Raw genomic sequence first — 26953 nt, 5'->3', positions numbered from 1 at the left:
TGGTTGTCGTCATTAAAATGGATGAGGTAAAGAGCAGGTTTTCTTATCTATTCGCAATTTTTCAAAATTGTTCTTGTGTTAAACAAAAAATGGTTATGCTTTTTTAAGACAAGAATATTCGACCCAATTATTTGCATCCTACAGGCCGATTCCACCCTTTCAAAGCCATAAGGGTAAATCATATAAACATCTAGGCATTATTTAAGATATTTTTATGCCTTATTCCTATTTATCAAAATCATAATCTGATTTGATTCTACAACTTCTAGACTTCTGGTCTTTTCTTAAAATTTGAGATCATGTTTGCTAAACTTAATTAAGACAAACAGGATTACTCCTCTGTTCAATAAAACAAGAAATCAGAAATCCGTCATATTAAATAATATTCTATTAAATTTTCCTTTTTGTCTCCACCTGGCGCCGAAGCTACAATTGTATTAGACAAATAGTTAACGACACGTAATAAGATGCCAAGAATTTCATAACCGTATTTGTAATCAGCAGCATTTCTAATCAAATGATTTCCGTTTTTGCTTTACGTTTCCATATATCCTTGCATGCCATAAAAATCCATTCTGTGTGTCCGTTCATCTGTGTTTGTTTCCGCGTGTGCGTGTGATTGTGTTCTACGTGTGACACCACCCCCTCAACAATAACACCCAACGCCAAGCAGCACCCGCCGCCCCCACCCATACCGTCAGCAAACACAACGACGACGGCGGCGATCACTCTGAACGGTATCGGAAGCAGCAACACCAGCAGCACTCAGTCTCCTTCGCACTCCCGATCGAGCAGTACGACATCATCGAGTGGCTACTGCAACTCGAGTTCCCTCTCGCCGGTTCAATCGAACAAAGTGTCCCCGCTGCATTCGCGCACCAGCAGTGAAAACGAACTGATCCTCGATCCCTCGACAACAGCGACGACCAAACCAGTGCACCACCAGCAGCAGTTCAGTGAATTTAATTATCTTCCACCGCCGCCGCCCGCACTATTGGTAGGATTGTCGCCCACGTCTCCAGTAGGTAACGGCATGGAGAATCCAGAAGCTCAGCAGCACTATCCAGTTGAGGGTGCCGATCTGGCTACGTTCGGTCCCAATGGGCTGGCCGCAGCTCAGAATGGCACCGCCGACTCAACGGATGCTGTTACGCAAAACGACTATGGATTCTTCTACAAAACCATCGGAGGAGGGGTCATCCGCAGTGTGTTTCCTCCAGGAGCGAGCGGTCGCTACAAGGTAGGTACCCTTTGGGTTTGCATGACGTACTAACCGCGGTGACCTTACTTTACCCACTCGGGAAGACCTTCGACGGAAGAAGAGGAAACGACGTTGTCGATGACGACGGCAAGTCGTTTCTTCCGTGCGTTTACATAAGAGCTGTCAAGATTTTTTCCCATGCGTTGGCACCTTGCCAGTGGAATTTTGGGTAGTCGTCCGCTGCGACGACGTCAACGCGTGTAGACATTGTTTTCGATCGATCGATCGACCGGAGTCATTGCCCACCAATCACCCATCACAACTATCAGGGTTGAACCCGACGACGCGACGAATTCGAAACTAAAAGGGCAGAGGAAGTGGGTTCGCAGCGAAAGCACATCCCTCCGACTTGGTGAGGGTGGTGACTGCCCGTCGAGTCTAGAGATAAATGACAGGCTGCCAGGGTGTCGCAACAGATCTAGGGAAGTGGGAGACCCAAGTTATGTGGGCTAGTGTAGAGAACGCTCGCAAACGGATACTGGCGGTGGTAGTCAGTAGGTCGATCGAGTGGCCAAATAAAAATATAATTGGTTTTATAGTTGGACTGCATTTTGGCTGATGGGCTGAGCGCAGATCTAGAAGCTTTGGGAGGATCGGATGGTCGGGTGATGGTTGATGATTGATTGCTCAATCCGTTACAAAGCTGGTTATTTTCGGAAAAGGGATTATTCACGTGGCACGTGAGTTATGGCTGGGGTGGACTATTCTAGTTTTCGAAAAACGTTTGATGACTGGGATTGTTTACAAATATAGGATTTATATATAGTACTGATTATGACACCTCAAGACTTGATTGAAACCGTACAACTTACGAAAGATATTTAACAATAGCTTTTTAACTTTTCATCATAAAGCGAAAAGAATCGTGATGTATCAGAATTCGCACATAAGGCAAATAAACAGTTATGTTGGTAACAGAAGAACATTAATGTTTGCGCGACTTCGCTGTTACCAGAACTTGAGAGCACCTCTGTATCACGGCTATCACGGAAGCATTTTTTTTTTCAATTCACTAGAAACTTGAAATCTGTCATTTGATCGGAACTGTCTAGATTTTTTTAATCAAGATTCAATTATTTTTTGGAGCTTTTGCACTCCTCTACTTTCAATCTACTTCAGCAGTTTGTATGTTAAGGACGTTAAGGCTTCATGAATGTTATCCACTGGTTGAAATAGTTTTGGTGGTATTGGATCTTTCTTACGATACTGCAAGTAATTATAAGCAACGCCCAACAGCTGCTATAGAGATTGTAACATAGTCGAAGTTATCTCAGGGACTACAGGAAAGATTGTGGGATGATTTTTGTCGTTGCGATAGCTTCCAACAATATTCGCTCGCCCTCTAGAAGCTCTACCTTTTCCACTAAGTCGTGAAACATCGTAAACTTTAAAAATACCATTCGCCGTTCAGACATTATGGGTAAACAGTACATAAACCAACGTCGAGGAAGGTGTCACGCTTAATTGTTTTGAATGAGGACTTCCGTTATGATCTTGTGACCCCAGTTCAGCTTTACGATATTGTTTACTTCAGATCAGGGTCAGACAGAACTGGTCAACTTATTTGTGCTTCAATGCGAACTGGGTAAGCTGGAAACTTGGCTTTTGCAACCCAGATAGGCCCCAACACATGTTCGATCGCCTATCCTGCTGAATTACAGCTTCTACAACGATCTTGAGAACACGATCTTTCTTGCAATATATAGTGACGATAGTTCTTCGTTTATTATATTGTTTTGAAAATAACTCACTCCGCACCAGTTACCAGAGTTTGACTTTGTTGATGTATTCTGGGTCCAGTTGTTGGAGGAGCGTCTCATGCAACTCGGTTTGTTCCCACGATCTCATCAATAGTTTTGATGGTTACAATTTAGCCGACAGTCTTCCTCTACTATATGTTTAACTATGGTTGCTACCCGGAGTTATCAAGGATCCTATTGTAGAACCGTATTCCGCCAAACATTTACGAATCACTATGAGTTTGTGGGCCCATAAATGCATAGGTCCCATGTTATTAGTTGCAGAGATAAACATATCCATTATTATCAAAGATTTCGACAGATACTTCAATAATGTAGACCCGATTTTCTCTGCACACCTGGCCACGTCCTTATATTTTTTTATTTTGTAATAGTCCTGTCCAGAGCATAAAATATTCACCTTCACGAAGCAACTTCGAGCCGAATATTGACAAACGTCACATGATGGACTGTCCTGTCATCTACTCGGAACCGATACAGCTTTCATAGATGAAGAAATTTTTCGATTATATCTTGAGGAGTGATTCCTTGGAAAAGTCTGTTAGAATGAGTCTGTCGGATTTTGGATTCCACCGACAGCCCGCCGTGCATGGTTGGATTTTTGCCGAACAATTGGTGACAAACGTGATCCACGTCATTGGAAGAGGCTTCACCCAACTTTGAACACAAGTTAAATCCGTCCAAAATTAATCAACCGTTTTCAAAGACGCTCGGACCTATTCGTATAACTGGGCAGCTAACACTGTCTCGCAGAGCTCTAACCTAGCGATAGTCTGGCATTTTAAACCGAGCTACTTTTTATTTCGAAGAAAGAAGTCGTAGTAATAACAGCTCCAAGAAGTCCTAAGAAATCGAATAAATCAAATAAAGTCCAGCGGAGAAATGGTGAGTTGGAACCGTTGAATGTCCGAAGATGGAGTCCAAGTCAACCCCAAAATTTTGACTGCTGGATCTGGTTTCAAGTCATCCTATCCAAAGTGCGAATCGCCCTATTTTTTTCTTGAGCAATGTTCTTCCAGTTCCCCCATATCTGAGGTACTCCATCCCATAAGTGGCGTACTGTTATTTCCTTCTTTTGGTTCCTTGCAAACATCAGAATGCTGTTACCCGTAATGCTGGGTAGACACCTTTACGTGGTGTGTTACGGGGTAAGATCTACCACGGTTACATTGCCAGCTACAGGCAAATCCTGACCCAACGAATACCTTCCTCATTATCCAACTCCGTGGTACTTATGAGGGTGTCGCTAAGTCGGTGGCCTCTCGTTAAGTAAGTACCACATCAACACTTCCTTCCTCTCCCTAGTTACGGTGAAGATGGGCGTGGCCAGAGGTAGTAATCATCATGCTTTTGTTAACTTTGTCTAAGACTGGAATCAAGGACATCTCCCCTTCTTGATTTCTGATAGTACTCTGAATAGGAATTTCAAAAGATAAACATGAGTATCACTAGTGTCTAATCTACGAATTACACCGTAACAATGCTAATGCTAATGCTAATGCTAATGCTAATGCTTGCAAACATCAGAATGCTGTATTTTTCGATTCACCCAAGTTTGACACAACGAGTTACTTTTGTTCGCACACTACTGCAGATAAACCACTTTAACAAGGAATAGTTTGAAGATGTTCCCCCAAAGAAATAATTGGAGACCCAAGAATGGTAATTCACGGAAAGAGTCTGGAACTTATAAATAGAGTACCGCTTGATCCATTTGTCCAATTCCTGCAACCGAAATATCCACTTGATCTCGATGGACTTGTAACTCAACCGGGCTATCATAAAATTACTTTCGTTTTATCGATATCATCATCAATCATCACTATTGCTGCTGCCAAAAGAACCCGTGTTGGATGTTGATAAACTGTAGCGGATATTACAGCTTCCGTAGGTGCAACGTTAGCAACTTGGGTGTTGGATGAATCCCTCTGATTTTTTGGGAAGCGTTGGCAGGTTTGCACCAGAAACTGCCACCACTTTGGGTTCTTTCTTATTTCCCTGCTTAAAACATAGTATGATGGCGACCATTGAAATTCTTACAGCTGTATTTTAATTGGCATTCTTTGTCTTGACTGCCTTGATGAACCGTCCTAAAGCAGTTCCGACAAAGTTCATGAGATGTCATTAGGATTAGAATGTCTCTGTCCGACACACACTTTCGTTGAAACTCATTGCACTACTGTTACAGATAATGGTCTGAGAACAGACAACGCTTCGCCTTCAAGAAATTGCTTCATAATATTTATAGACTTGGCCGGAAAACTGTCCAAAACTTGAACTCAGCATCTCGGAAATAAATAAAATAAAAAATAAATAAATAAATAAATCCTCCAAAGTATCCTACTGCTTAGCCGAAGAGACATCTTTCCACCCGCTAACTGGATCCAATCGTACTGTGAGAAATTTTCCGAACATAAGATCCCTGCACTGGCTGGAAGACTTGGTCGATTATGTGCACGATTCGTTCGAAGACTTCATCCAAGCTGTAGAGATCTACTCCAGATTTCTTTAAGAATATAGGCAGCTTGAAAAGAGCTTGTATCTTAACGCTTTAATGTTATTATAATACAACAAAGCCATAAATAAGCCTTTTGGAAACCACGAGCTTTTTCTAGTAATCTTTCAAGAGCACGAATTAAGCTTGCAAAAACCAAGACGCACAAAGGGGACAGCTTATTTGCTTACTCGTCAAGAATAAGTCGCGGAAACTCAACCGCTCATCGGTGTCCCCGTTGGACATCTGCAGCTGGATCTGCGGTAAACGAATGTGATCGACATTTATTGCAACCCCATCTTCACAACGATTCGGCTGTTCCAGATTTTGTATATTATAGAGATCGTACTGACTGCTGTTTTTGAGATCGTCGCTTCGGTTTCTATAACAAAATGGTTTGCCGTTTACTAACTGTTTTTTTTTTAAGCGGACGTGGGAAGTTGCCCTCAATTGTTTTTTGGAAACTGGTTGAGCTACAACGGAAAAAAAATGTATTTTCTATTTGTTAAATCGCCACCCTCCCTGATACTTATCAAATCTAGAGATGAGCAAAACGGATCACTTTGATGAACGGATCAGATCTGGGTCATTCATTGTCAATCCGAATCTTTCATGCGGATCGGATCCTTAAAACAAAACGCAAGAAGTATGAAAAATAGTGAAATGTTCGTCATTTAGGCTCGCACTTTTTAACGGTACTAACAACAATTTCACCCTTTCTTGTTTACAAGGATATGGATTACAAACAATGAACATTTAATTTTATTATTTCCTGGTCAAATAATTTGCTGATCTGGTGAACCGGATCTTTTATTAAATGATCCATGAATCATCCACTCACTTTAGAGATCCGGATCATTTTAACGATTCCGGATCTGAATGCTTATCTCTAATCAAAACCCTAATAAGCCCCTTACCATTGGGAACAACTTTGTACAAATTTGTTTTCTATCTCTTCTATTTTCGGCTTGAAAAAGTTATTATCACTTTGTTTTCTACTCGTACCAATGTGCATCGATTGCTTCGGAAGTACACATTAATGATGGTTTACCAGGGCAAAAGTTTTCGATTTTCATTTTCAGTCTAACCTGTTTCACTGAACTGGCTCCGGCAGCCCTCATCCGGTTCGGTTCATGTGAGGCAGGAGGTCCTAATAGATTGTTCGAATAGCTCATTAGTAGAAACTATTCCTCCGTAAGAGCGTTGATGGCTTGATGGAGATAGTGGAGTTGGCGCTGAGGGTGCTGAATGCTGCTATGTGATGGCCTTTAGTTTGCTTTGTGTAGTTATCTGTAAGTGTGGTGTGCACATTCAAAAATTTTCGATGTCCAAATGTGTTATATCGCTAGGTTAATCCTTAGTGGAGGTAACACCAATAGTGGACGTAGTGGGGTTTGAATTAGATTTTTCGTAATTATACACAATACGATAGTTACAGTTGATGCGTCGGGATATAAAAATGCTGTTAAATCGAACTCATCCTAGCATTTGGCTTGAAAAACTATTGAAACCAATGATTTTCCTTAATGAAATTGACTCCGTTGTACCTATAGTGGAGGAACTGTACTAATAGTGGCGCGTCTCAAGAGAGAAATCAATTGATAGCACCACTATGGGAACCAAAGTTAATTTTTATCACCAGAATAGGACCAGTGTGCCAAGTGGAGAAAGCAATTTTCGGTAGTAGTTGATGTTAAATGGCAACAATCTTATTTTTGTTAGAAAATTTATTAGTTTAACTATTGCCTAATGTTATAAAGCTGTAAATTTCGCCTAACTATCGATTCCTGTAATAAAAAATTCTCTTGTGGATCTACTAATACAGTTGATTCAAAAGTATAAGATTGCTAATGTCGTTCCTGTTCACGTGATTAACATCTAGATTACTTTGATCTGGCAACCAAAGTACCGGTATATAAGTGTCAAACCGATGTTGGTGATGAACGGACGGCACAACTTACGATGAAGAACTATGATGCTCATTCAGATCTTGAAGAATTTAATACAGAATGTTATAGAAAACCGCGAGAAGATTAGAGTTTGCCCGGGTTATAAGCATTTCTCTGAAGTGGGGTTTGAGCTAATTTCGTTTCTTTTACCTTTGAAAAGAAATAAATTCACCCCTACAACACTCAGTAAATGCTAATATCTTTTGCCTAACAAACTCTAATCTTCTCGTGGTTTTCAGAATAGCATTCTGTATTAAATTCTTCAAGATCTGAATGAATATCATAGTTCTTCATCGTAAATTGTGCCGTCCAACTGCAAATCACTGTTTTTGGATGTTTCTGCATACATTTTTGCATATAAACTTCCAACGAGTTTAGCACCGCCCAAACGTTGACTGATTTGGCTGAAATTTTGTCCAGAGCATCAGGGCATCAAATAGAACCGAATAAAAGCGCAGCCCATCAAAGAATTTGAAAAAGTGTTTTGTGAGCCACCCTAATGTTACTGTCATTAGCCACCTAGTTTAATTTTCATTCCTGATTAAGGTGGTCTAACCGGCAGTAACGACCAATTTTGAATACCGAAAATACCGGTTTTGAGATGGAAAATACCGGTATTTTCGGTATTTCGAGTTTTGATGTCAGAATAAAAAATCTCGAATAGTTTCCCCCTACATATATCAACTAAACTGCCTGTAATCGCATATCTGCATAGATGGGAGAAGTATAGTTACTAGGAGAAATACTCATCGTGCAAAAAATACAACAATTGAATGCGCATGAATGCATGAATGAACTATTGCACAAGTAAGCATCAATGACAACGTTCACCTACAGCAAAAATCGATCATCATCGTCATCTGATCGTCATTAATCACACGTGTTGCTCTTTAGCCATCTATCAAACTGCCAATGACTTTTTTCTTCAATGAACATTGTTGGCATCGTCGAGAATTTTCCCGCTATATACGAAATTGTGAAGAAGGTACGTGCTATAGTATTTTTAAGCTTTATCTGAGTGATTTTTCTTATTATTAGAATTCATAACTGAGCCTGAATAGTTCTTCTCCGGAGATCACCTGTGAAAAACGATTTGCTGTAAAAATATGTCTGTTCTGAATTCGGAAAATAATTTGAATTAGTGGCTGACCCAAAGCACGCTGGAATAGCATGTTATCTATGCTCAAACGGATCTATGAGTTGAAGCTTTAATCCGAATCAAACTTCAGTGATGATTTTTTTGGCGTTTGGGGAAATTATTTAAGCCCTCGAACCTGTTCAAGCTGCTGTGGAACTACTTTACGTAATTTCTGCACGATCTTTTTGCTTTCTTGAATAATTCTGCCGTAAAGCAAATGATTAGAAACGATTTTCTTTAAGGCATGCAGAACTACATCGATTGGGCCAGCGGACGGGATGTTGAAGCGTCTAATCGTTCCTGATGCGATCGTTGTTGAAACTGAGACAATTACCATTCTTGACGATCGGTACGAAGAGATGCCTATGAAGGGATGAAGGGAAAATACATTGGAACCATTTGTTTAACTTCGGTTGAACATTACCAACAAAATCCAATGTGGATTGGGAAATGAGTCGCTCGGTATGTTATGTCTACTTATGTTTCATTTGAAGTTTGTTAACAAATATTGTTTTTTGTCTAAAAGTCCAAATCAAAAGTTTTTCAGTCAATAAGGAATTTTCATAAAAACCGGTATTTTACCGGTTTTAGCGGTATTGACTCCACCAAATACCGGATACCGGTATTTATTAAAAATGGCCAATACCGACCACCCTATTCCTGATACAAGTGATGATTATAAGTCAAACTAAGACAAAGGGAATGAATTACTAAAAATAATCAAAGTGAAACTCAGATGGTTTACATTTGATCATTTCGTTTTGTCATGAATTAGAAATAGGGTTTGCAGAAATTCCTCTCAATATATAACAAACAACGATAGAAGAAAGGTAAAAACTGTTCCGAATCATAACAAGCCATGATAACAAATTTATCAAACTTGTATGCAAGTGCGAAAAACAGAATTTGCTTTTTCACTTGGTAGGGTTTGGGTCACCGTGAACTTTTATATCGTTAATTTGAAAATATCAACAAATTAACGATATAAACAGAATTTGGTTAGGCAGCTCCCACAGAGAAGCGACGTAGAACAAGTTGAATTGCATAGGGGAAGGGGGGGCAATATGCCCTAGCTAAGCAAACACTGCTTTATTGTCTTATTTGTAACGCTATTTAACGGGTATTTTTACATTATGCATCAGTTAAACAAGATAGCTAGTTGATGTCATTCAAAAACTGTCAAAAATCTCAATCATATTGATTTAAAAAAAGTGGTGATATTCTGTTGCCGGAAAACTCATGAGGCAAAACACCTTTTAGCTGGCAGCTTCTAGGAAACAAAGCACCACGCGTCGGTGAAGCAGCATTCTGGTATGGATAGTTGGTGGAGACGCAAGTACATTGTAGGTTAGTGCCACTAGGGAGTTTTACCTCGCCAAAATGTTAGATGTTTCTTCAAAATGTGGAAATTTTCGGTTTTTCCGACCTTCCCATACACTATTTTGAAACTTTTTTCGCCTAACCTAACCTCGCCCTCGGGGGGGGGGGCGTTTTGGGGCGTCTTTCCCTAATCAGAACCAGTGCTCCCTCCGTGTGGAGCTTTTCATAAAAAATTTATCATGATTTTTAGTCTCCCGAATCAGTTCTTTATCATGACAGCTTGCGACAAAAGATCTCTCACGGTATGCTACATATACAGAGAAGATAAGTGAGAGACTTTTTAATTCTCTCTTGGATTCAATTCAAGCATTTGCTTGTACTTGTATTTAATGAAACAAACAAAACCGCTTTTATATAGGGGAAGAGGCCCAAAAACGAACACTGGCGTTTTAGCTTAGCTTAGATTGATTGACTGTGCATATCGTAGTTGTTATACGTGATTGGCCGAGAGACAACAAATATCCACAGCTCATCAATTGAATAATCTTCTTGGTATTAGAAAGCTATTCTCACTGTACATGACTTGAAGTTTAATTAATTCAAGACCAATAACGATGCCCACCACGTCGTCACAATCAACTTAGGATGGGAAAGTTCGACACTCATCGAACAATAGACCGAGCAATCCTCTGCATCTCCGTGTGAGCCACAGGAAAGGAATAGTTGGTCAGTTTAGAAGGTAATTCATGGGAAGACACCTTCGCAAACGACTAAATATTTATTGAGAACGAAGTTTTTTTGAACACATGCAGACGAAAACCTAACGCGAAATCAATGTGCTTCATTTAACCCTCTCTTTCCCACGACTTTTTTCAAAGATTTCAATAGGAAGGAAAAAATGCTAGAAAAAAAAGTTATTTGACTTACCCAAAATTAGTGGAAAACGAAAAAAAAAGCTTTTGATTTTAAATCAATAGTTATTTGATTTTTATCAATAGTTTCACAGTTTTTACACAAAATTGATTATACAAGCAATCTAATAAATGCAAAAAATGTGCCAAATATTGATTTTTGTTGTTGAAACAATTCGAAGAAAGTTGGAAGGAGCAAAATTTGATGGAACTCTACAATAACCATGGGAAGGAAAGGGTTAATAAGCTACTACAACACAATCGATTCCGCACTAATACATTTTCTGCTCTTCGATCCAGAATTTTCGACTTTTTTCACATCGCGTTCTCCCGTACCCTCTATTCTCTTTTAATTTGATGTGAAGTATCGAGAGCTCCATCTCAGATAAAGACTATTGCGATTTTTGCAAGCAATTTCCGGATTGGGTGCAAGAGTGTTTTTTAATAATCCTGATCAGAATTCATCGCGTGTTTTGTTCCGAAATATTTCTATATAGAAATGAGTTTTCTTTTCCTTTGAGGAAATATAACTCACGAGCGGTTTATCCGGTTTGCACGGTTTTATCACTATTGATTCGTCTTGGGATCAACTGTGTATGTATATATTATATTTGTATATATGTTTGTATATATGAACATTTAGCTAGGAAAGTTGTAAGAATATAAAAATCATACGTTTTGAGAGTTCTGAAGAAAACAATCAAACTTAATCTGAAAAAGATCTAGAAGCGACGAAAGATCTAGAATCGACTGAACGATTGACAGTTTGAACAAAAAATAAAAAAAAAATTGGACAAGATCGGAGTTAAAAATATATCAGGCATAGCTATGTAATTTATATCATTTTATATCTAACAGGGTGTATCCAATGCAGCTCAAACAATATTCTTAGAACATTTTAATCAATATTGTGTAAAATGATTGAACAATCTCGTAAATAGCAAATCGTCCTTCCGCAACAACTGATGCAGTTTTTGGTTCTTTTGCTAATGGCTACCATTTCTGGCTCACACGAAGAAGATCGTGGATTCAATGCCAGGGCCATGCCATGTAAGCAATTAAGTATCAAGTATGTTCCCATCTATTTTTCATGTTTGCAATTGCTAGAACTAGAAATAGATCCCATTGCTTGGAAAAACTCCAATCTCGAAACCTATTTTTAATAGGTTTCAAAGTGAAATGTTTTTCGCTTAGTGAGTAAACAATGCGACTTCACGTGAAAAACTTGTGCATACTATTTTTTCAAGGTCGTGGCCAGAGGGGGGGGGGGGTTAGATTGATTGAACGGGTACTGAAATGAATTCCCTTAAACATGTGCACTTTACGATCCAATCTTATTCAAAAATAGGTGGGTGAAATTCAAAAGATTCCCAAAAACATATTAGGGTATCCAGGATCCATAATATATGAAAGTTCAATCCTTCTCATTAGGGTTTTCAGTACCGACCCTTTTTGGCGAGTCCCGGTACTACGGTACTGAACCCCTCAGTACCGGGAGTACCTGGGAAAATACCGGTACTGGAAGATTTTTTTTCAAAGATCATTAAAATCAATAAAAAGTCAGGATTTAATGGTAACGATTCAAACTTTATTCATAGCTTTGTATGTATTCAACATTTGTCTTGGGGCTTGTCCTTATCCTTGAAACATGCTTTCAAAACGCACAGCATATTCAATGTTTCGTCAGACATATGGGATCGTATTTTAGTAGCGAAGCTTCCAGAAACAGAGATAGCTCTTTCTGAGTCTACAGAAGTAGGGCGAACTGTTGCTTGTGAATCATGAAGCATTGACAAGTATTTTCCTTTCAGCTTTTTCTGAGTCGTTGTACGTTAACTCTTGTCTTACAATCTTTACGAATCCTGGTGCAGTAATCGAACTTACAGGAACACTCTTGCCTCAAGCGGGGACGATTTGGGAAAATACTGATGACGACGTTTGACGATTTTTTTGAGATGTGACGATGTCGTTGCGGTTTGATTGTCGCTGTCGTCACTGGCGAAACATCTTTTGCTGGCAAGGATAGGTCACTAAATGTCAACGAAGGAATTTAGACAGATAGGTAGCCAACATGTTTGGGGACGATAACAAAGGGAACCGCAGCGACAATCGTTCTGCATAGCTTATTACCTCCTTTGTCAGGTGTTTGAAAATTTAGTAAAAAAAATAATATCTTTCTTACTAGCTGCTGCATTTAAATAATGTGGTTTTAACCATCGGAAGTTTTAACCAAAACTTTTTCCTTAGTACCGAAAATACCGGTACTTTCATTAAGCCAGTACCGGTATTTCGGTACCGAAAATTGGTCGGTACTCCCGGGAATTCCGGTACCGGTACTCCCGGTACTAAAACCCTACTTCTCATGTTTGTAATTTCTCCTCATCTAGAAACCCCTATTTTCTTTTTGAGGAAATACCTTGAAGATTTTTCTTTTCTCCAAGTTTGACTTCTAGACATATCTTTGGCTATTCTTTCAGAAAAATCTCTGGCATTTCCTTCAAGAATGCATTCGAGAGTTCCTTCAAGACTACATACGGAATCTCTTCCCAAAATTCCACTAGAAGTTTCACTTGTAAATTTATAAGAAATTCTTCCCGTAATTCTTCTAGGAACTTCTCTGGGCATTCCTCCAGGAACTTTTCCTTTAATTCCTTTGGGATAACTTCCAGGAAATTTTCCGGAAATACCTCCATAAATTCAATAGCGAAATCATCTAGTTTTTTTAGCAATTACTTCAGAACATCCCTCAAGAATTCCACTAGAAATTTCTTCAGGAATTTCTCCCGTCCAAGTATTTCTCCGGACATTCTTACCGGTATTTTTCCGGGAATTCATTCAGGTACTTTTCCAGGAATTCCTTCAAGAATTTCCCCGGGAATTTTTCCGCGGAATTGTCCTAGAGTTCTTTCCGGACTTCACTCGGAATTTACTCCAGCCTTTCATTCGGAAATTGATTTGAGAGTTCCTCTAGGATATCTTCCAATAGTTCTTCCAGGAATTTCTTCAGAACAAACTCCCATAATCCATCCGGTAATTTCTTCATCAATTCATCTGAAAACATTTTCAGGATTTCATCTGGGAATTTCTGCACTAATTCTTCCTGTTTTTTTTTATCAGGAATTCCTTCAGATATTTCTCCGGAAATTCCTTTAGGAACTTCTCCGAGAATTATTTCAGGACTTCTTTGTGGGAGTTCCTCCGAAAGTGCTTGTGGGAGTTCCTCCAGGAGTATTTCCAAGAGTTCACGGGAAATGGAATTTCGGAAGTTCCTCTAGAAATTCAACTCCTGATATTCCACCGGATGTTCCTCTGAAAATTTCTCCAGGAATTCATTCAGGCTTTCTTTCAAGAATTCATTTAGGCTTTCTTTAGCAATTTATCTACAAATTCCTCCAGAAGTTCCTCGGAGAATTTCTCTGGGAGTTCCTCCGGGAGGCCCTTTAAGAATTCTTCCAATTCATTTTGGAGTTCATCCAGGAGTTCTTACGAGAGTTCCTCCAGGAATTACTCTGGAAGTTCCTCCTCAGGGGTTCTTCTGCCAGTGGAACTCCCGGAGGAATTCTCGTAGAAACTGCTGGTCGATCTCCCGGAGGAATTCCCAAAGGAGCTGCCGGAGGAGCTCCCGTAAGAACTCCCGGAGGAATTTCAGGAGGAACTCCTAGAAGAATTCCTACAGGGTGTCTGCAAATTATCCGTACAACAAGACAGGTTTTTAAATATGTTTTGGAATTAATCAAAGAACCAGCATGCATTGCATGTTATTATAATAGGACTACATAAACCAAGCTGAATTTGTTCACATTAAAATGACCCCTGTATCCTGAGTTGTACGCCTTCGATCGTGTTAGAAAAAAATCACGATGGCCGCACGTTTCTATACAGATACTTTTCACACATTTTTGACGATTGTGACATGATTTCAAATGTCTCGATAATATGTTCGGTGTTTTGATGGCTGTTGATTTCAAAATAGACCATACCGAATGATAAATTCAATCCAAATCGGGTGAGTAGGAAGGCAATTCCTTTTTGTTCGGAAAACCGGAAAAAGAGCATTCACAAAGATTTTTTTATACATGAAATGACGCTCAGTGCTCTCAGAATATACATCTGTTACAGCCCGCTGAGTTGTTATGCCCATATAGCTACCGATTCAGTCCATTATTGTCTGTTTTTGATTTGTAGAAGCAAACTATCAAAATCTGTACGGATAATTTGCAGACACCCTGTAAAGGACCTCCCGGAGGTCTCCCAGAGAAACTATCGGAGGAACTTCGGGAGGAATTTCCAGCTAAATTTTTGAAGAAAGCCTTAATGATTTCCAAAAAAAAACCTGAATGATTTCCTAGAAGAGCTACTGGTGGAGCTACAGGAGGAATTCCAGGAGAAACTCACGGATGAATTGCCGGTGGAATTCCCGGAGGAACTCTCGGCGGAATTCTCGAAGGAACTTCCGGAAGAATTTCTGAAGAAACTCCCGGGATAATTTTCTAAGGAACCTCCGGAGGAACTGCCAGTGAAACTACTAGAAGAATTCTTGGAAAAAAAATTTGGAAGAGAAATTCTCAGATGAGCTTCTGGCGGAATTTCTATATAAATTTATGAAGAAGTCTAAATGAATTCCAATTCTGGAATAGAACTACCGGAATAATTTTCGGAGGAACTCCCGGAGGAATGGAGGAGTTCTTGGAGGAACTCCTGGAAAAGTTCCCGTAGGAACTCCCGGAGAAATTTTCGGAGAAGCTCCTCGTGGATCTCCCAGTGGAAATCTTGAAGTTTCCACCGGAATTATTTTAGGATTTCTTTGGGAATCAATCTAGGAATTTCTCCATTCCATTATTGATTTCATTTTCGGTATTATTTCTGTATACATTTCCGGTGGAATTCCTAGAGAAATTCTTTGAAATTTTCACAATAAATTATTTGAAACTTTCAAGGCAAACTTTATGGCATTTACACAAGAAATTCGAAGATTTTTCGCAGAATTCTCAGTAATGTGCACAGTGCAATTTTTCAGAAATTTTTATTAGAAAAAGCACGAGATTATCTGAAGAATTATAAAGGACAATTTATAAAAGAGTTCGTGGAGGATTTCTTGCAGTAAATAATGGTGGAATTTTTGGATCAATTCTCGGCTAAATTTATGGTGGAATTCCTGAAGACATTGCCGAAAAGGTTTCTGTAGGCATTACTAAAGAATACCGGAATGCCTGGAGAAATTGTCGAAGTAGTTCTTGGAGAAAGCTTGCATATTGGTATTTCAGCCTATTTTATAATAAATATTATTTCAGAGAGGATTTTTTTAGATTTTTTAGAGGATTGTGATATCTGATGAGCAATAAATTATGTATTCTTAAATGCATTACTGGCTAACATTACACCCAACCGGGGGTTGTTAGATATTCTAACAATTCTGTATAAGAATCTACCAAAACCTGTATAAGAATTGGGCATATGCGAAATCGCTAGATTTGTATACAAATATTGCATAAGAATCTAACAATATTGTAAGCTTTTCATACATTTTTTGTATAAGAATCTAACAATTTCGCATATGCCCAATTCTTATACAGGTGTTGGTAGATTTTTATACAGAATTGTTAGAAAATCTAACAACCGCCGGTTGGGTGTATAATGGTTAAATAAACACACAATGCACACGTTCATTGGCGTTGCGTTTTAGTACAAAACGCTGACTTCAACGGCCAGCGCGACGCGCAATGTGCTATTGTGATCCAGCCTTTACTGCTGGTTGTGGATTTAGTTTCAAAGTTTTTGGAATTTAGAAGGAAATAGTACCAAGCACTAAAAGTCCTAAAAAAGGTTGCCCCCCCCCCTCGTACTCGAAATCCAGGCTACACCCATGTCTTTTTTTCAAATCAAGAATCATTTCGCTCGTTCCTGGAAGTGAAAGTTCGATAACTGAGATTTAGGGTCGATGTCCACGTAGCGTTTTTGCAAACTGCTTGCACTCCACACTCAGTATCCTGCATAGAATGTAGTCGTTCACACATATACGTATGCATTACTCCATTTGATGCTGGGTACTGGGTACGCTACGTGGACATCGGCCCTTAAGAATGATTAAACCAACATTGCTATTAGTAGATAACAGTTAGAACTTGAAATAAACGAACGCTAGTTCTTACATCCGCTTTTATGCCATAACTAATTTCTCTATCACGTTAGCACAGTTTTCTTTTCAAATCTTTAACACGAAATGTTTTCTACTGAAATCTTCAGAAATTTTATATACATTTTTGAAGGGAATGTGAGCAAAGTTATTCTACAGTCAAACTGCCATGAGTCGAAGTTCTTTGACTCGATATCGGATCATGGAAGCAAATTATGCTATATTAAACAAAAATCTGGGTTACTGTGATGGTCCCTTTAAATAGCTTCCCATAGATTTTCTATTCCACATCTCGATATTTCCATGAGTCGACGGTCCCTTCAACATCGACTCATGGAGGTTTGACTGTACAATAATAAATCATATACATGCCGATACTATGAACAATCTTAAATGATCGCGCTTAGAAACAATGAGGCGTAACATCGACGTTTTCTTTTAAATAGTGTTGATTATTGCGGCACTTTATTAATATTTAGATTCATATTGTTCAGAAATCACAAACAATATTCTCGAAATTCCTGCAAAAGATACCAAAAACTGCACAGAATTCAGCAATCCTATTCATAATTACTTCGGTCAAGTAAGTATCTAGATGTGATAACTGATTACCGACTGTTCCGCTTCAATAATACTAATTGCCTGCTGAATGCATTGCATCACCAAAAAATAGCCTACCAACAGAAAACAGAACGATTTATTTTCGCTATTCTTTATTTTTAAACCTGTCACAACTCGAACGCTACACGCAACTCAGCTCATACAGATGACGCCAATCTACGGCACCCACGAGTAAATCAATACCATCTCACACAAATGACCTTGCCATTCAAACCGAGCCACATTCGCTAATCTGTCTTTGCGTTTCTTCCCCGAACAGAACCAGAGCAACATTGTTCCGAAACCATTCGGCGGTCCGCTGCCGACGAGCAACCTGGCCCAGGTTCAGCTGCCATCGTCCTTCCCACCGGTAGCCGGCAGTGTACCAACTCCCTTCGCCGCTGCCATCACCGGTCATGCTCCGGCTCCAGCTCCGGTGGTTGCAGCTCCGGCTCCCCAACCGGCGGTCTACCCACCGGTGGTCGCTCCAGCTCCGGTCCCTGTTGTAGCCGCCCCTACTGCTGTGCCAACTCAACAAGGTTGTTACTCATTTGCGATCGACTCATACTAAGAAGAAAAAGAAACTCATTCGAATCAACAGCAACACTCAAAAATATTTATGTTCCGTTATGTAGCTATTTTCTCATTTTTCATCTTGAATGACATTTTGGTTTCCTTTTTATTCAAATGGTTTTATAAATACTCCCATCAACACTTTGTACAACCAACCGACATTGAAACTACCTCCTCATCACAAAAATGCAACACCGTGTGAATCCCATACAATCGAACAACGTCACACAGGAAGAAGCTACTTTTACAATAAAAAGTCAGTCAATCCACCCAAATTTAATTTTAGAGGTACGATATTTAGTCGCTAGAGAAGAAGAGTCTAAATGTCACCATCGTCCGCAGTGCCTCTCTGTTCACTTAATTGCGCAGCACTAACTTCATTGCACCGCTCTCAAGAATAATGCTTCAAATCAAATCATGCTTTTCTAACGCTTCTTATTCTTTCTTTCTCTATCTTATACTATTAACGGCTTTCAATTCTAACTGCTACGCTTACTAACATCATCGTGAAACTCTCGCGACTCCTTTTGAAAACAAAAAACCCCTCGACCTTCAACGTCGCGCCTAAAAAAAAACTGGCTGATCAGACGATGAAGAGGAAGAAGAAACCGAGCAAGAACAGGTACAAAAACCAGCCGAATCTCCTGCTCCCTTATTCACCTGGCCTCCGAAGCGCCCCGAAGACGAAAATGTCCCTCTCGCCACTCCTATCTATATCCCGGTTCCGGAAACGCAAAAAGTGGTCGTGAAACCGGTTCTCCCGCCTCCGGAAAGGTCTAGAGAAAAAAGCAAAAGTAAATCTCCACCGGAAGCACAGAAGCAACAGGCGCAAGCAGTACAACAACAACAACAACCATCCCAAGAAGAAGAAGAGAAACAGCCTTTGAAGAGTGTACAAAGCAAATCTGCACCGGAACTGAGTAGACGGCGAAGTGATGCCCAACAGCAGTCACAATGTCAGGAGGAAGAAAGCTACGAGACTTACACGACTACAAACACCTCGACTTCGGCTTCGTCCGAAGAGTACCAAATGTATTCGACTCAAACATCCCAACCAATCGTAACGTTGTACGACACACCGATGGTGGAGATGGACTATCCATTTTCGTCCGGTCAACGCAGTACCCAGGCAAGTACCGGTGCCATGTCGGACGCTTCGTACACTCATTTCGTGTTTCGTGATCCTCCGATGGAGGTGGAATCGGTCGAGCCCTCGGTTGAGCCCTCTGTCGAGCCGGAACGGGCAAAATCCCCCGAAGTGGTTAAGCCGCAGAAGCGGGTGGAATTTGTCGACTATAGCCAAGAGCTGGAGCGCTATCTCAGGGCAGAGAGAGCTTCCAGAGAAGCGGCCGAAAAACAGAATCAAGTGGAGATCGAGGAAGTAACCGAAGAATTCACGATACCACACTACGAGTTACCCGTGATCAAATCTCCCAACCCAATGCCCAATCTACCGAAACCGCTTGTTCCTAACCCCGTACCAAAACAGTGGCAAAGTAAGCTGGTTCAGGCCTTGTGCACCGCACCCAAGGAACCGATTCGCCTTACCGCAGAGCAGATTGAGGAGGCAAATTTTATGAAGTCTCGCAACGAAGCCTACGTTCGTGAGCAACACGAAAGCAAGATGAGGCAGTTGGAGGCCCTCAAAAGGCAGGTCGACGCTTTGGAACGTCGATTGGACAAGAAAAAGCCTGAACCAGAACCTGAGCCGTTCCCTCCTCTCGACATTCCTCGAAAAGGTTCCGTGATGGCCAGGATACTCGCTTCCTCCACGACCAAATCCGAACGATTCCCCAAATATCTCCCAGCTCCGGTCATACCTCTTCCCGAGGATTCCGCACCGTATTTCCCACCTCCTCATTCGATGGAACCGATTCGCGGTGAAAAAATCTCATCCATTCGTGCATCACCCTTTCTGGAAGCCTTAACCACAGCTCCTTATGCTCCGTTTCAGAAATTTGGCACAGAAATACCATCGCAAATGGAAAACATGCCAGTGCCTACCGGTCGGCTGTCGATGACTGAGGCGCTGGCAACTGCTCCAGAACGGCCCTATACACCGTTCACCGAAGTTCTTTTCGAGCGATCGGAAATGTACGAGAAGTTGCTGAAAGAGCAACCCTCGATCCAAGTCGATCCGGAAAAGAACTATTCGGCGTTTGCCAGCGTCGGTGGAAATCGTACTCCGGTGCCATTCAAACCAATCATACCGGAAATACGAGAACCAGAGCCAGAGCCTGAACCCGAACCAGAACCTGAACCTGTGGTGGAGGAGATAAAGCCAGAGCCTGAAAAACCGAAGAAGAAACTTCCTCCATATCCGAGAAAGGACGCTGGATCCGACCATTATTCGTTGGCACCGAAGAGAGAAACCAACTCTCCACTTCACCAGCCAGCCGAGATTCCCAACTACCAACGCAAGTGGTACAACCTACCGACGCAGAACCCTCCACACACACCGGAACCGCAAGAGCTTCGTCAGAACGTCCCGTTGGCATTTGTAGATACTCATTCAAAATCTCATCTCGCAAAGCCTATCGCGCAAACTGTAAACACTGTAAATATTAGAGATCAAGTTTCGTTGAAAAAGTCACTACCGTTCACTACCATCCAAAATCGTACCATCCCAGTCATACAGACGACCCTGGAGGATGATGCCGAGTTGGCACAGTACAACAATGCCCACGTTCGTCTCCAAGCCAAGGGTGTCATTGATCGCGGTCAATCGTTCACTCCGTCGATGATTTTGACCAAACACCCGACGACTATTCCGTACTACCAGCATCAGCTTGGTTTTGAGGAATATTTCGCCGAGTCAAAGTCGTTCGATGGTCGTCACACGCCCATCAAGCCGGCTAGAAAGTCGCCGGCTTTCGGACCTCCGCCGAACCCGTTGAAGGCGTTTGTTCCACCATCGCGTGACGACATCCCGAACGAGTCGGGCCTCTATCTATCAATGGGTAAGCTAACAGGTGTTCCTTGGTACGCACATAAAGACCATGTTCCTGCAGATATCCAAGAGAAGATGATTCAGCAGCAGCACGGCATGGGCGTAGGATATGGCGTTGCGAAACAGCACAAGACGGTCACCTATCAGGAGACCCCAATGATCATTCAAACTCAGCAGCGTGGAGATATGACCGTTCAGACACGATCACAGGAGAACACAATGAGGGAACAGACATCATCCGAAAGAACAATCAACAGCGCAAGTCAGGTAGGAAATGCTTTAATTCAAAAACGCACTAGAATCGTAGAAGAACACGAGCATTCGCAAACGGCCAAAGCACTAGAAATTTCAAAGTTTTCTTCCAAAATAAAGGAAGATGAAGCTCCTCAAAAAGGATACGTCGCTCAGCAGACAAGACGGTTCTCAGGACAGGACGAGGCGTTGAACATCCCAGAACAATTCCAACTGGAACCACAGGCACCTCAAGCAGTTCAACCTCAACAGCAGGTTCTACAATCCTTCCCTCCGCAGATATCCCAACCGATCCCCAGCTCCTTTCCGGCTACAGTTGTTTCCCTAGAACCGATCGACAATCGGTTCCCTAGCCAGAGTTCACGTAAGCATAGCGTCCTGCTTCCAAGCACTCAAGCACGTTCGTCAACACCAACCACTGGTTTCAAAGCTCAATTCAATGAGTTCATAGTTTCATCAGGGCCACCGTCCCCACTGCCAGTGCAGCGTGAGGAACCCGAAACAGACTTAGTACAATCGTGGCCTCCGCAGTTACCATCTTTCACCCCCTATACTAACCCAATCGCCGAAGTAAGACCTTCGCAACCTGCAGCTCCCCCAGCACCTGCAGCAGTGCCATCTGCTGCCACCAACGGACGCAGACCCTCCAATAACAGCATCACAGGCTTCAGTAACACCAGCAGTAACAGCAATATTTTGAGCAGTCAAAGCAAAAATACTGATCGATCTGGTGCTAGTGCAGGTTCCGGCGTATTCAACAAGGGACGGGCTGCCTGTTCGACCACCGCCCCAACTCGTGGTCGTGGTATTATGAACCAGGCCGTGGCCCCCGGTGGCCGTGTTCCATTGTGTGGCTGCTGCAGTCAGCAAATCAGGTGTGACTCTTTTGTCAACAAAGACGTTTTATTGTTTTTGAGTGTTGTTTTGTTGCATGGTTTGAAGTTGCTCTCTTAACTGCTCCGCGTGTGTGCGTGTGCTCAAACTAACAATTTCCCTTCCTCAGATGCCTTTCATCATCAACCACAGAAGAAATCGCCCCAAAAACAATCCAAGTTTGAGCCTGGACTGGCAACCACCCTGCTGGACAATTCGGTAAGCAAAATTGCTTCCATCAATGGTAACAGTGACTACCGCAAGCAAGCGTCCAATGTGCTCAAAGAAATGCTTGAAGCTCGATTGAAAAAGCATGATCCCTCCGCTCTCGATGTGCGATCCAAGAATAAAGAAAATCTCCTCAACAACGGAGATACTCTCCCGAAACGTACCCTCAACCCATCCCACCCCATGTCCCGAATCATCGACATGTGCGACTCAACGGCCCCTCCTCCTCCACCACTTCCTAAATCCCAAATTCCCTTCATTATGTCCCAAGAAAGCAAAGATCTCCAACCCGCACCGACCAATCTAACAGTGAATAACGTCGTGTTGCGGCCGAAGAACAATAATCACGTCAACAGCGCCAACGGTAGCCCTTCGACGGATGACTCGCTGGGTTCGCAGATCAACCATCGGAAAGTAAGTTCTGAACTAACCTCGCATGCGCGTGACAGACGCTCCTATGTGGAGAAAAATAACAACCAGAATAGCAGTGGTAGCAATCCCAAGGCCAGCATCCAAAATGGCGTGCAAAGTGCGAAGCAAGATGTCACTCCCGCCGCTACCAACGATAGTGCGGGAGCTCTATCGTCCCTGGTGGACAAGGTGCCGGTTTGCAACAAGTGCAACCACAAGATTGTAACGTAAGTAGATTGTGGTTTTGTTGTTTGACGAGTTTATTTGAAATGAAGAATGATTATGCAATTGAATATAATATTTCAACGTTGTAAGGAATAGATTACTCAGAACGAAATTGATGCTTGTGATTTTTGTGCTACCTAGGTCTGACAATTTAATGCGATGTAATCTGTTTCCTTGCAAAATTGGTGACATACAATGATCAATACTTTAATATTAACTAAACTTTACCAACGCAGAGGTCCCTTCATCACCGCCCTCGGTCGCATCTGGTGTCCGGACCACTTTATCTGCCACAACGGCAACTGCAAACGCCCGCTGGCTGACATTGGATTCGTGGAGGAAAAGGGTGACCTGTACTGTGAATACTGCTTCGAAGAGTTCTTGGCCCCCGTCTGCAGCAAGTGCAACACCAGAGTGAAGGTCAGTTCAGAGCTCCCTTAATTATAACATTTAGATTAATTCTAATAAATGAATTATCGTCACAGGGTGATTGTCTGAACGCCATCGGCAAGCAGTTCCACCCGGAGTGCTTCAAGTGTGCCTACTGCGGCAAACTGTTCGGCAACAGCCCGTTCTTCCTGGAGGAGGGCGATCCCTACTGCGAAGCCGACTGGAACGAACTGTTCACGACCAAGTGCTTCGCCTGCGGGTTCCCCGTCGAGGCCGGCGATAAGTGGGTGGAGGCCTTGAACAACAACTACCACAGTCAGTGCTTCAACTGTACCGTAAGTATTTCCGAAACAGTTTTTTTTAATGGCGTAGCTAGAAAGTTGTCACATTTGTGAAATCCCTGATTTATTTAAAATTATTTCAGTCGAGATGCTAAAACTCTGTTTGCAGAAAAGTTGCAAACAATTTCCTCTCAAATCTTGTATTACGATAATCTTATGAATTTCGCAGATCGTAATTTTCAATTCAACAATTCAACGTGCAAAACTTTCGGTACAATGGTAATTCTAGCATCATGTAAATAATAGGTTGTTAAACGCCACTGACTCCATCCATGCGAATAAATTTATTGCAGTATCCACCTCCGATGCAAGCTTGTGATTCCGTTACTGACGCCAATTTAATACCGTCGCGTCGCCAAGCGATTATGTTTTGTACTTTGACGAATATTCATCTCGGATTAACTTTCTCCTGTTTAAAATTTTGGTTCTGAATAGAATAATAAATATGCATGTCCAATTATACTAAGAGCAAAAAACCCAAATTCAAATCCTTGCCAGCCTTTTTCACTTTTCGCGGACAACAGTTAAGGTCACTCCTGACAGAATCCAAGTTTCAAAGTGCTCGCGTTTTCGGGGGCACACCACTCGATACGGAGGCGGCGGACAACTGCCATTTTTGTTGATTCAGCTTTGCTGCGTCGCAGCATGCGTGAAAAAATAAAAATGACAGTTGTGCGTTGCTTCCGTATCGAGTGGTGTGCCCCCGAAAACGCGAGCACTTTGAAACTTGGATTCTGTCAGGAGCAAGGAATGTAAAATAACAACATTGCCAATGACAACGACATTATCCTCTCTTGTAAATGTTGGGACAAACTCAACTCGCAATAAGCGTTTGTCCCAAACTGCAACAGAATAGGACAATTATCGCCTGCCACGCATTTTGAGAAGTAGTCGGTTTCCGATGATGTTTTTGGTTAAATTAGTATCAGTTATCATAGATTAGACATAAACTTAACCATCTGTTGACATGATTTGCGTTTTACTTCTGAAATAAACAAGTTATCGCAGTTTGAAAAGTTTACAACAATTACCTCTCCATGTTTGTTGCAAATAAAATGGAACGCAACAATGTCTTTATCCTCTGCAGATGGCGACAAAGAGTTATCGCTCTTCTCTTTTGTCGCTTGTTTTTCGCATTTTTCAGCGACAATTACATTCCTTGGTCAGGAGTGACCTTAAATCGAAAAATACGCTATCATATTCAATACATTTTCTTGTCAACCACTTACCGACGGCTGCCGCTCGAACCGATACTAACGCCATTATATTTTCTTTAGTCACCATGCGAATAAAATGTGTGCGCCAAGTGATTATGGTTTGTACAGGTATACCTCGATTATATGGACTTTTTCGATGCAAAAAGTCCATATAATCAAATTTTCCATATAATCGAAGCAAATTTTTTTTTCTCGAAATTTGTGTTACACGATGAAATGAGTCTTAAAAGTTGAAAGAAAATATCCATATATTGCCTTACAGTCTAATCTGCATGTTTGGGCTCATTTTATGATAACTCAGTAGATTATGATTTTCTTTAAGATTCCAGCCGCTCAATGGCGTAGCCAGAAAATTAGTCTGGGGGGGGGGTTTCAGAACATTTTTTTTTGGTAAAAAAAAATTCTTCTAAAAATTTTGTCTCTGGGGGGGGTTTTATGCCCAAAACCACCCCCGTGGCTACGCCACTGCAGCCGCTAGTTTCTAAGATTACGTTAGAAATGAAGACTTCGCCCAGCACAATGTGAGCACACTAATATACTTATTCACGAAGTCTAACTACAGTGCCTTCCTGTTTCAGCAACAAAGCAAACACTGAGTGGTCGAGAAAGGTATATGTTGGATTCAAAAACTGGCTTTACATATATAGAAGGACTGACAATTTTGATACCGATGGAAAATTTTGTCCTATTGTCTCCTATTAAAAATTGGCTCAGAAGATATGGCCAAAATGCATTTGTTTATGCAAAAATCGCGTAGAAACAGTCTCACTTTGCTGACACTTTTCTTTAAAAGATCTCCTTGCAACAAGTTGCGTTTGATTGATATTCTTTAAAAGAATTCAAATGAATGTAAATAAAGAGATCTATATCGTATCAGTGTCATTTTACAAGAACCAACTGACATTTCCCGCCAAAAAATGTATCTCCTTTTATTGTCTCAGTCAATTCTTTGACTTATTTAAGTTCAACTTTTTCACAGAACTCATACTTTAGAATAAAAAAAAATCGGAAAAGTGCCGCACGTTTGAAGAATTGGAATTGACCTTATTTTAATTCAAAATCGGGCGAATGTTAGGCCAAGCTTGGAAACCAGCACTATTCGTCAAATAGTATGGCGTCAAAAAATATGGGTTCTTTGGGAAAGTTGACCTCAAAAAATTTAAGAATCAATTGAGCGGATAAAAAATGTTGACGGGAAAGGTCAATTGCACAGTGCACCTACATCTGCTAAGTGGAATATTAGAGGATAAATTGTTATGGCTATTTTAGACTATGTTCGTATATTAAAGCAGGGCTGTATTTTGCAACGGGTTTTGAAATTCAAATTCATATTTAATTGCTAACAACTCAGAATCTAACGAGAAAGTTTTACTGGTCATGAATTTGCTACAGCCACAATTTTCTTCCGAATATAATGTTGGCTCTGACAAGAACCGGATAATTTTCAATTATGTCCTTTTATAATCACTATCATCAACCTCTTAATAGTTTTAATCTTGCGAGAAAAATCTGACTTGAAAGCTACTTTCATTGGAGGACTGGCACGACCGCCATCCAATTATTCGCCGTTCCACCATTGATGACTGTCAGTGATGTCGCTGTTACCTGCTGTGGATAGAACCGCTACCGAACCGCTATTGACTGACATCCTTTTGAAATCTCGAATGAAAATGAAGCAAGCTCTTTTTATGCACAAAGAAAATGAAAGCAATCGGTCATTAGCCCCGCCCTTACAGTGAATGTTAAAATGCGTTATCAATATGTGCACCCATATCGTTTGCTAAAAGGGCGGGGCTTATGATGTTTTTTTTTTTTTTCTTTATTAGGTTTTCAACTGTAAAAGTTCTTAAACTGTGCCCAGTTGACTATGTAGTGAATACGATAAGTGTAGAGTGTTGTGTATAAAAATTAATTTACTTTAATTGTG

General features: G+C 41.1%; 1 protein-coding gene across 12 annotated transcripts in view; it reads left to right on the top strand.

Moving 5' to 3' along the window:
- LOC134210840 (PDZ and LIM domain protein Zasp) overlaps window positions 1–26953 on the top strand; it is a 248082-nt gene that overhangs the window by 210935 nt on the left and 10194 nt on the right. For 6 of the 12 annotated variants that reach the window (XM_062687181.1, XM_062687182.1, XM_062687184.1 and 3 more), the window contains 5 exons: window positions 674–1240; window positions 17847–18105; window positions 18727–22216; window positions 23315–23498; window positions 23564–23803. In XM_062687181.1, coding sequence (XP_062543165.1) covers window positions 674–1240; window positions 17847–18105; window positions 18727–22216; window positions 23315–23498; window positions 23564–23803 — 4740 coding nt within the window. The remainder of the gene's footprint in view (window positions 1–673; window positions 1241–17846; window positions 18106–18726; window positions 22217–23314; window positions 23499–23563; window positions 23804–26953) is intronic. The other 6 variants (XM_062687190.1, XM_062687189.1, XM_062687187.1 and 3 more) reach the window with 4 other exon arrangements.

Source organism: Armigeres subalbatus, chromosome 2 (genome assembly GCF_024139115.2).
Source record: "Armigeres subalbatus isolate Guangzhou_Male chromosome 2, GZ_Asu_2, whole genome shotgun sequence".
NCBI classification, from domain to species: domain Eukaryota; kingdom Metazoa; phylum Arthropoda; class Insecta; order Diptera; family Culicidae; genus Armigeres; species Armigeres subalbatus.
This window is presented reverse-complemented; position numbering and strand designations above follow the sequence as displayed.